This window comes from Hesperophylax consimilis, chromosome 21, assembly GCF_061612785.1.
Source record: "Hesperophylax consimilis isolate HC1 chromosome 21, BYU_Hcon_1.0, whole genome shotgun sequence".
Lineage (NCBI taxonomy): Eukaryota > Metazoa > Arthropoda > Insecta > Trichoptera > Limnephilidae > Hesperophylax > Hesperophylax consimilis.
Window position 1 is genome coordinate 15,377,814 of NC_142856.1, and position 11,230 is coordinate 15,389,043.

At 33.6% G+C, this 11,230-nt stretch overlaps 1 protein-coding gene across 1 annotated transcript in view; it reads left to right on the forward strand.

Moving 5' to 3' along the window:
• The window catches only part of ldd (lipid droplet defective), a 193,483-nt gene extending 189,661 nt beyond the window's left edge, over positions 1-3,822 (forward strand). Inside the window, exons 63-66 of the mRNA XM_089644581.1 lie at positions 101-249; positions 1,037-1,224; positions 1,711-1,928; positions 3,552-3,822. Coding sequence (XP_089500707.1) covers positions 101-249; positions 1,037-1,224; positions 1,711-1,928; positions 3,552-3,695 — 699 coding nt within the window. The 3' untranslated portion in view covers positions 3,696-3,822. The remainder of the gene's footprint in view (positions 1-100; positions 250-1,036; positions 1,225-1,710; positions 1,929-3,551) is intronic.
• Positions 3,823-11,230: the final 7,408 nt, after the last annotated feature.

Here is an 11,230-nt window from a genome sequence, read left to right on the forward strand (position 1 = left end):
CCTGAAAAATTATTTTCAAACATTGATTCTGTAGATTTTGATAAGCTCCTCATTTAATTTTGCTTGTACAGCTAATGAATATTTTTGTTTTTTCTTGCAGAGGATAAGAGACATTCTCAGAGAGCTCGAGATAGAGAGGTACAGCCAGCAGAGGGCTGGAACTCTCAGCGGTGGAAACAAGAGGAAGCTATGTTTGGCCATTGCCCTTCTCTCTGATGCTACCTTGCTGCTTTTGGATGAACCTACAAGGTAAAAACAAAAATATAATACATATTATAATACGCCATGCAAACACCAATAAAAACTGTTCAAAGTTTTAATCCTTTATAATGCTATTATTTATTATTAATATTTTAATAAGTATGCTAAACAAACATCATATGTTTTAATCTATTTTTATTCTTTTAACTCTCCTCTTTTTTCTTTTCTCTATTTTTTTTTTTTTGTACAAAATATTTTTGCTAATTTGTCCAAATTTTGACTGTCCTAAAATGGGAATTCCTCCTAGTTGGACAGTCAAAACATTTTACAAATGTACAATATATATTTCCTGTACTAAATAAATAAATAAATTAAAAAAAACAACCATTGGATTAATAAATTATTGTTAGATTATTTACTAACCTTCTCGATTTTGTTCAGGACTCTTCTAACTCAAAGTTATTATTTTGTTGTCACCTTTAAAATTTTGAATTTAAGGTGGTCCCAGAAGTGATTCTTGTGGAACTCTCTGTATTTCAATGGTAGATTCTCCAAGCCTTTCACTATTTCTTCCTTGGTCCCTACTCTTTTCTTTGTGTATTGATCTCTTATCAATACACAATATGTCTTATCTCTAATTAAACTCTTTAAAAGTGTATTGAAATTAAAATTCTGTAAAAATAAATTTAAACATAAATAGTTGGGAAAAAAAATTGTTAAATTGTCTTGTTTATAATCCTAGCGGGCACTCAACAGAACATTTTATATTCTACACATTTGTACATGTATCTAATAATTTATGCACCAATGAAAACTGTTTATTATTATTTTCCAGTGGCATGGACCCAGGGGCACGCCAAAGGGCCGGCATGGCTATGACGAAGGCAGCACAGAGGGGCAAAGCCCTGCTGCTCAGCTCGCATAGCCTGCTAGAGTGTGAGGCCCTGTGCTCGGTGGCAGGGCTCATGTGGGGCGGACGTCTGCTAGCCCTTGGGCCCCCAGCCAGGCTGAAGGCAAGATACGGTATGTAATATTTTTAAGTGATTGTGATGGAAAACATTCAAGAGTTTGGCTGAAAGGTTATTCTGCATCCACCATATTCTCCTGATAGGTTCTTCTAGTAAATGCATCCACTTCTGCCGATATCCTGCTATCTTCCTGTAGTCTTTTACACCCTCCATTCACTCGTCCTACAGGTTGATTATAAAGAAGCCTCTTTGGTGGTCAGCAATCTTCCGTCCTTGCTACGTCATGTCCTGTCCAGCGATCGTCACTTTCCCTAACTGTGCAAAAAATATCTTCATACTACCATAGAAAATTTGGGTCTTATTTATTACCCATGTCTATGTTGAAATATTGTTCCGATTAAGTTTATACGGATGCTAAAATATGTGTTTTAGGATCACCTATATAGCATATTAATTCGAGCATGGTAGACTATCGTTACATTATGGATACAGGAAGGAAAAAATTTTGTTACCTTTAACAATATTTGATTTTCTGGTTTAGGTGGCGGACACCTGGTGCGACTGGTGTCACCCGCAGCCCCCCTGGCCCTGGCCAGGACCCAATGGCCTACCTGCCGGCTGCTGGCCCTGCACCCTCCCTGCCTGCAGCTGCTGCTGCCGCCCCCCTGCCCCCTGAGCCAGGTGTGGAGGGGCATCGCCACCATCAGCACGCAAGTCACCATCAAAGACTTCTCCATCAACCAGAGCTCTCTTGACCAGGTCAGTATACAACACTCGTACATTTAATTGTCATTCTGCCACCTTTTATCAGGTTAGTCCACAACAACAGCATGCCTAATGGCTATCAGGCTAGAACAGATTAATTCCTCAGGTTTATGTGTCTCCTCATGGAACTACTTGAGGAGACAGACTGTCGGAGTCTAAAGAAAAGGTATAATGCTTGACTAATGTCAATATGCTTGTTTTAAATTTTACACAACTGATAAACATCCGTTTACCGTATATAAATGGCAGTATAACAGATGTATAAAATTTTAAACACGTTTTATTAGTAAGGGGGTAAGGTTTTGCCTATTAGCTTATCTTACCTCTCCTGTAAAATACTAGGCAACAGTCACTCATTGATAAACAGTACTAACCTGTAGTCCTGGGTATCTAGCAGTCGATTGATAAAGGATTTATCGATAATGTCAATAGGTTGTCATAGTTCCCGAGCACGATTGCAGATCATCAACAAGTCAATTAAATTAAAAACACTTAGGCGTCATGAACTGTTGTTTGTTCGTTGGCGATCTGCAATCATGCTTGGGAACATGACAATTTAATAACATTATTGATAAAACCTTTATCAATCGACCATGCTTGATATCTAGGTGGTGATCCAGCCTTCTGCTGGCAATGAGGAACTGCAGTCCATTTACAAAAAAATTTTTTTTTTTTGTAAAAACCCGTGACGTCACAAGTCTCAAAAAGCTTACTTTTTTTACCAGTGTTGTGTATGGGAGTCGAGATGTTTTTATTCTTAAGATTACCCGCTTTTAACATTGAAGAACATTAAAAATGAAAAATGTCATGACTTATGTTATCGTATTGAATCAAAGTGCAAAAATGCATCCATGACTGCACCTGATAAACAATTTACCAGTATTTAAAAACCTGCATTAAAACATTTTCATCTGTTTAAATATGAATGTGGACCAGAGTTGCCAATGCATATGTTCTAAAATACGCACAAGAAATGAAGAGATTTTCAAATTCCCCACAAGTTTCTTTTCCTCCAAAATGAAACGAAATTCTATTGCAATTAGCATTTATTTTTATTATCTAGTAATTTTTGGATTTTCTCTAACGTTGCTTTATAAATAGACTTTTTTGAAAATTTGCTGTGAACAAAAACGAAATATAGTGCGTTCTCACTATAATATTATTTTTCAACATGGTTGGATAATCAAGAAATGCCTAGAATCCCCGCATTTTCCCCACAAAAAGTACTCCCTGCAAAAATCCAAATTCTTGAAAAATCTTAAAAATTCCCCGCAATTTGGGGAATTCTCCACGAATTGGCAACCCTGATGTAGAAAATTTAGACCATAAATTTTTAGTGACGTAAACTGGTTGTGATTAATCAGCAGATTAGTCGTACCAACCAAATGGTGTGTTTTATTAACATGGTGTATTATTAGTTTTTAAATGAGGATTTATAAATTCTGCTTATAATAATATATGATAAAACTTATATATTCAGAATCAGAGTTTGCTGATCTATACGAATATACATTTTCACTGCAGTTCCTTATTAACTTGACATCGAAACCAAGTTAAACCGTTAAACCAAGTTGTAATGTTTTATTTGAATTATTTAAAATTTGTCTCTTATTCCAGGTGTTCATCAACCTGTCCAACTCGCAAGAGGAAGAAATAACTTCAGACAAGAATGGTCCTGGAATCCGCCTCTCCACCCTGGAGAGGCAGTACAGCCAGCGAACCCAACTGGACTCACCTACCAATATTATGACCAAGTTCTAGGCCAAATAGTATAATATTCAGTGGCACGGTGGCCATTTGAATGTGTGAAAATTTTCCTTGCTTCGCCGAAGTCGCTAGCATTTCTTCCAAATTAAATTAGCAAATTTATAAACGAATATAAAAAGCTGTTTTATAATTTAATTCAGGAGGCCTGGAATTTTGTTGTTACGCCACTGATATATTTTAATCTCTATACCAAGGTATAGAACAGGGATGGTAAACCTATATTCTTTCCAATATGTCTGATTCGTTTAAATAATCTTTGCAAGAAAGTAAGACATGAGAAAACATTCAATGCTAGCCTATAAACAAGAGCGAGCTAGTTATTGCTTTTGCATATACGCGTGCGATCGACATAAAAGACATATACACATATAGATAACAGAAGTTCACAACATTCGACTCGAGATATACAAAATTCAAACGTTATCCATGTTCATAGACTTGCCCCATCCCTGCTTTAGAAAACTGTACATATATTAAGTTTTAAAGCGCATAAACAAAATTATATTTCATGTAACATCCCTATACATATTTCGATGTACTTTTAACCACGTAGTTACTTATGTTTCCTAAATTGTCATTTTTTACCATAGTATAAGTTAACCATTTTAGGGACCAAATAAAAGTCCAAAATATTATTTAATGTTTTTTTAAGGTTATGTTCGCACTATTGGGATATTTATTGTAAGGTGAATACCCGCCCAGCTCAAAACCACTAGTTCACGGCTGTAAATAAATCCATGTTGGTGCACAAAGTAGTCACAGAGAGGTCGTACATACGTCATTGTTGAAAAATATCTTCCTTCTCACACTTCTTGTATGAAAATGAAAGACAAAAGATACTAGAATGATGACATCATGTATGACTTATTTCTGGAACTAATATACCTATAAACCATAAGGTGTGATATTTAATTATTATGTAAGAAATAAATAATTTTATTTTTCTAATCGTTAAGCCATTTTAATGCCATGACTTTAGTAATTTCAATATATTTTTTTAAATTGTAAAATAAATGTGCCCATTTTAAATACTAGTTCCTACGCATATCTTTTACCTTACTTTGGGGAAGTAGGATGTCGAAAATATAAAATATTAAAAAAAAAAATTCTAGCATAATTTATGAAAAAAACAACTTTTATTTTTTTCCTTTTTTTTTGGGGTGTTATGCCGTGTTGCGTTAACTCCTTTTTTGGCCAACGTTTTGGTTTTATTTTCCTGTTATAAACAGATATGCTGGTGAGTACTTTACATGGGCATGTAGAAATAAATTATAGCGTTCTGTAAATATGTATTTTAATTTGTAAGCTTCCTAATATCTTTTATTTTCTGTATTATGTACATACTGATTTGCATAGTTATTAGGGAGGGATTTTAAGTCTATATTTATCTTTTTTTTTGTGGATGAATGATTTTGACTCAGCACTTTCCATTGAAATACCGGTGGAACAGATGGAAAATTCCACCTAACCCGGCATTATAAACGCTGTATTATGCAGCATACGATGCTAAATTTATTAAATATTTGTGAATTTGGTTTTGAAGCTCCTCAAAAAACCATCCTATTATTTTTTTACAAAAATCATTTTGTTGCATCTCTTGAAAAAAACAATTATATTACCAAAGCTGTTAAAATGCAACATAATATTTTTTATTATCAATGCAGTTTATAATTTATTCAAGTGTTCTGAATAAATATTTTATGGTTCAGATTTATGATTTATTTTTCTTGTCATGGAAAAATCTTACTTTATTTTATTTAAAATTTATATTTATGTTTAGTGAATTGCCATTCATATTAAAAATTGTTTGTATTAATAATGTACTGTGTTACAAAAGAATAAAAAGATCTGAAAATAATTTAAACTGTGCCATTTCAACCTCAAAAATAACTTTCCAACCAACAGGGTGATTCTGTATGTTTTGTATTAGCCTAACGTAAGTTAATCGGCGTTAAATCAGTTGCATGTAACGTACGACACCAAAGAAGATCTGATGATTATATGCAACTGATTTAATGCCAATTTAAATAATGCAAAATATACATAATAACCCTCCTTCTAGCCTTGCAGAAGAAGCACACAAGGTGTTTCGACATCTTGCATAATCCCCTATTTATGAATTTGAAAAATACATCAATGTTTTAACAGCTCTTATGTTTTCCAATTTGTACGTTTGGAATTGTACTTTGGCAAGACTAGGCGTACTGCTGAAATCTCCTCGTAATCTCTCCCTCTTACAAATGATGCACATAACCAAAGATATTAGAAAACAAGGAGATTTGCTGTGAGGTATGCCGGCGGATCACGGTCTGTTGAGCGTGATTTTAATACGAAAAGAATTCTTTATTTTTTTATTAACTTATTTTGTATTAATATTGAAGTGAAACTTCTTTACGCGCGTTATGCAATTTCGAGGACCGGAGTAAAACCAACTCATGACCGTCATCAAAAACCGTGATCATTTCGCTATAAGGAGCCTAGCCAATATTATATACCTACTTTCGGTCGCTCTCCAAACTCAGCTTCGCGGTCTAGAGGCAAAGCGCCCGATTGTCGTCGTGAAGAACCGAGGTTCGATCCCCGCTTTAACTAATTTTTTTTTTTTCTTTTTTGATTTTTTTTAATAATAATTTTTTTTTAAGTGATAAAATGCTCTCGTGCTGCGACTTTTAGATATTTTGACTATATGATATTTTGGTCGAATACGTAATAACCGCGGTCTAGAGGCAGAGCGTTCGACACTCGTTATGCAGGACCCGGGTTCGAATCGCATATTTTTATAAATTTTAATTTTTTTTATCAACGATTTGTAATAATGTAGTAAAAAATTAGAAAAATTTGTTAATTTTAATTTAATTTACTTTACGGTACCTTTATGATATTTTGGTCGAAATATAGCTTACAAATTTTGATTAATTATTTTAATTTTGAATCATTAAAATTACTAATCAAGGCCGATAACGCCGCGTCGCGCGAAATATCTCTCCTCGCGGTCTAGAGGCAGAGCGTTCGACACTCGTTATGCAGGACCCGGGTTCGAATCCCATATTTTTATAACTTTTAATTTAATTTAATTATCACATGCTACTTATAAATATGTCAATAGACAGAAAAAAAGAGAGAATGAAATGAAAAGAGAGAGAGAAGAATACTAAAAGTTTCACTTCCGTCGTGCGTAGGCTTGCCACACACTGTTTTTTTTTTTTATTTCATAATGTTTTCCCCACTGAGATTTCCCGTGCTAGGAAGACATTTTACATTTTCCATATTTTTTTTTCTTTTCAATTTACATCTCTAAATAGTATAAAATAAAGTCGCTATCCGCATCTGTCTGTTTGTGCGCTTAGTTCTTCTAAGTTACGCAACGGATTTTAATAGGGTTTTCACTATCATTTAGAGAATTTCTTCCGAAAGTTTATATGTATATTAAACATGCATATTATATTTATAGAAAATAAAGAAAAGTCTCCGAGTAATGCGAGGTACACTTCTGCTAGTTTTAATATAATCTATTTCACTAGATAGAATGTGTGCTACAATTTTTTGTATTTCTTAACACACTGGGCGGGAAATGTAGTTCTACCTGTTCATTCGATTGATGCTTAACGGCGGGAAGGGTAGTTCTACCTTTTGCGCCGGCCTTATTTCAATGGCAGAAAAGACTGAATTTTTCAACGTTTTTAATATGAATATTATATACTAATCTCTTTGTAAAGGTCCCAACCATATGAAAATAGTTATTGAACCTTAATGCAAGTCTTCTTTTTATATTTATCTTCGTGCCTTTCGTTTACATCAGTATTTCAACAAAAGGATAGTATATTATTTGTTATTGTAATAATTCAATTCCTGGAATGAGGGTTTTTATGACCGTGAAACCCGATTAGAATCTCTGTCTCTGTTTCTCCCCACTCAATTCCTATGTCCAAGCGAGCGAGAGATGTTGGGCGTATTTAAAGAAAGCAGGTATTGGCAAATACTGACAGGCGGACAGTATTATACTACTTTTATAGCTTGGGTACTACGTAGAAAATTTTATAAAAATATTTTAATTATTTTCGAAGATATAGCGATTTAAAACAAATTAAAGAAATTTGCGCGGGACTCTTATTTTCGCCTGGAGACAGCGTAGCGCCAGTGCAAAAAATAGCCGCCAGAAATGTGTTAATTTATTAGTGTACCGGTACATCAAAACTAGGTATGCGATTATGTTTAAATACAGACTATCGATATTTCATAATACAATTTTGTTTTATTGATAATTATTGTTGAAGACGCTGATATGGTGGTAGAAAAAAAGGCAATGTTTCTTTTCAAATACAAAATATTATTACATATGTTTAGTTTTTACCTATGAACTATAATTGGAAAAATGGAATTTTAATGCAGCTTTTATCATCTCTCGGTGTAAATAGTTGTTTTTGTAGTAATTAAGTTGAAACAAAGAGCTGTTTAAATAATTTTGTGCAAGTTAAGAAGTAAGCCTAGAGCTAAAAAAGTTGGGAACGGTTACTCTTGTGCGGTTTTAACATGAAAAGCGAATATTTATTTTTGTTAGGTAAAGTATCCCCGGACACCCTGTATACCTCAGTTTTCATGTCGTAAATTATACTTGTAAAATCTTAAATTATTCCTACTTGCCATAGCATCATTTGCTCGTCTCACTTTGGGCAAAATGATTTTAAACCAGCAACAAAAAAACGGAGACTTTTCGCATGGGCTGTTTCTACATTCCAACTACAAACCACTTATTTATTTATTACACGCCCTAGTGGGCTTTTCTTAAAACAAATTACACGCTATTTGTATCAAAATCAAAGTAAACGCTTAAAAATTAATACAATTAAGAAAAATGTAAGGATAATGACAAAAAAGGATGCAACAAAAAAAAAACACAGAACAAAATACATATGAACAATGACAAAAAGGGTTGCATAAAACACAACAAAATTCATGGTTAAAAATGTGAACAGGAACTAAGAATCCTCATGCATATAATTGAATTTAAAAGATTCAACAAAACAAAATAGAAGAAGTTATATGGGTATATAGGTCTATTTGTGTCTAAAAGAATAAAAGTGATAGTAAATACAACATTCATACTGACAGTTTTAAGATGAAATATATCACCCAGATCAGAATATTTGTTTCCGAGTATGAAGCCTCGGAATCTGAGAATTTTGGTAAGCTAGTGTCCTGGTGTTATTGCATGATTTTTTGGGAACATGGATATTGATAAATTGAAGTAATTCGGGATACAGTCAATTTTAAAATGTAGTATTCTTTGTAACAGTATTAAATCTGTGCTTATTCTTCTTTCTGAAAGTTTCAATAGAGGCATTATATATGATTCTATGTGTTTTCTATTTATTTTTATTTGTATTTTGAGTTGGATAAGAATTAATATTTTTTGTTATTTACGGCTCTCAATTGAACCCACAACCTTTACTTCACTCATTACATTGAACCCAGACTATTTTATCAATCTAGAGCACCTGATGTGTAGGTATTCAATGCATTCAAATAAGGAACGTTATAAAGTACTTTCCGGTACCCAAATTAAATTATCAAAACCGGTCGGTGGCTGAGTTGACATCGCGTTTGGGTCCCACCCAGGCGTAGTGTGTTCAATTCCTCGGCTGGCTAAGTCCTCCATCACAACACAAGCAACATTTTCCACTTACTGTGGTGGTAGTAGGAGATTTTCAAATATTGTCAGGTTATTCGTAACCCGGGAATGATTGTCAGTCTTTTAAAAAAAAAAAAAATTCACAGGCATTTCTAGCATTAACCCCAAAAAACAAACCGGTGTGGGTTTGTTTTTAAACAAATTGACAGTTCTCTTCCGAGACTGATGAAATTTTACACACTTGACATTTAAAATAAGAGAGAAATTATTGTCTACATTTGATTTCGAAAAAATCTATGTAAAGCCCCGGCAACACCACTCAGAATCCTAACGTTGCTTGAAATGGCTTTAGCCGTGTTTGGCGACCAGATATGATAGGCAGGTACTTCCCCATCTCCTTCCCCTCCCCACCATTTTCAGCCGCACAACCTACCCTAATTGGGTTTACTATAGTCTCACTGGCTCCAAATAGTTGGGAGCAGATGGAACTCAAATACAAAATAAGTAAACAATAAACAATCTCATTTTATGGATTTTACGGCATAAACAAATATTACGTGTGTTATTGTAATTAACATAAACAAAACAAAAAATTGTACTGAAGAAATTTAGTTAGCTAATAAGGAAGTTGAGTCGATTTTTTTATTTTTTTTTATCAATGTTCGCATTCAAACTTAAATACTGGTATTTTTTTTTTTTTTAAAGTTTGTTTTCATAATTAAATTAATTCTCAAAGTTTAAATTTTATTAAGCCCGCCAAAACGAGCGGAATCTGAGCGGTAAGAGGCGGGGTGTGGTGTGACGTCATTCGAACTGTGAAAACCACGTCGCTTAAGCATTTTGTATGAAAAAATTTTTAATTCTTCAACAAGGAATTCCAGTAATTTTTTTACCAATGTTAACCGTCTATTAGAATTGATGTTATTAAAAAAAAAAAGAAAATTGATTAAGATTTCATAGTTAAATTAATATTTTAAGTTAGAATATTTGCTTTTCCCGCCCGGTACGGTACTTGTACGGTATTGCCTCGCTATTTGTTGACTTGCCCCGCGCGAATTCGGAACACCGCGCAGAAAAGTAAACACCAAAAGTAAAATAATGGTTTACAGCCCAGTTTACTGTGAGACTTTTCTGGGCGGCCGGCGGCCTGAAGTGTATCACATGCTATGTGACATGTATAATAATAAAAACTTCTAAGTTATGCAATAAACAACATATTATTATAAAGCACTATACGAATATGTATCTTTAGAAATCCATTTCATATAATAATAGCAACAAATACGTACATATATTTGACAAATCCAAATAAACGTTTGGCCTATACACCTCTCTCATCTAAACCGACCATCTCTCATGTAATAGAAAGAGATGCACCATAGGTGATCCGTTGTACGTACAAGTCACGACACATGTGACGTCAGAATTCTTTCGACCAATCGTGGAGCGTATACAGTCTATTGCTATTGAATGCTTTTTCAAGAACGTTTAACTAATTCTAAGAATAATAATATAGAAATATATATTTATATATTTAGAATCGATATTTTTTGATCTACATGAACATATTTTTTATAAGTCAAAATATTTTTCACTCAACTTCCTTATTGTAGGTATGTGTTGGAATTTTCTCAGAGTTTCAAACCAATTATAATTAATATAGAGTAACTGACTTAGAATATAGATGGTGTTAGTGTACACCTTCTTGAAGGGCAGCGAAACTAGGTTATTTAAGGTCCAAATTTAATTAGGGAACTCAAATTCTCTTCGATATTTTCTAGCTAAAGGAACGCAAAGTAATTATTATATTCACTCTCCGTTGGTGGAGTTATCTCCACAGAGTGTCGGTAGCAATATAAACTTAGCAATAAATCGGTGTAATTTCAACTTCTCCAAAGTG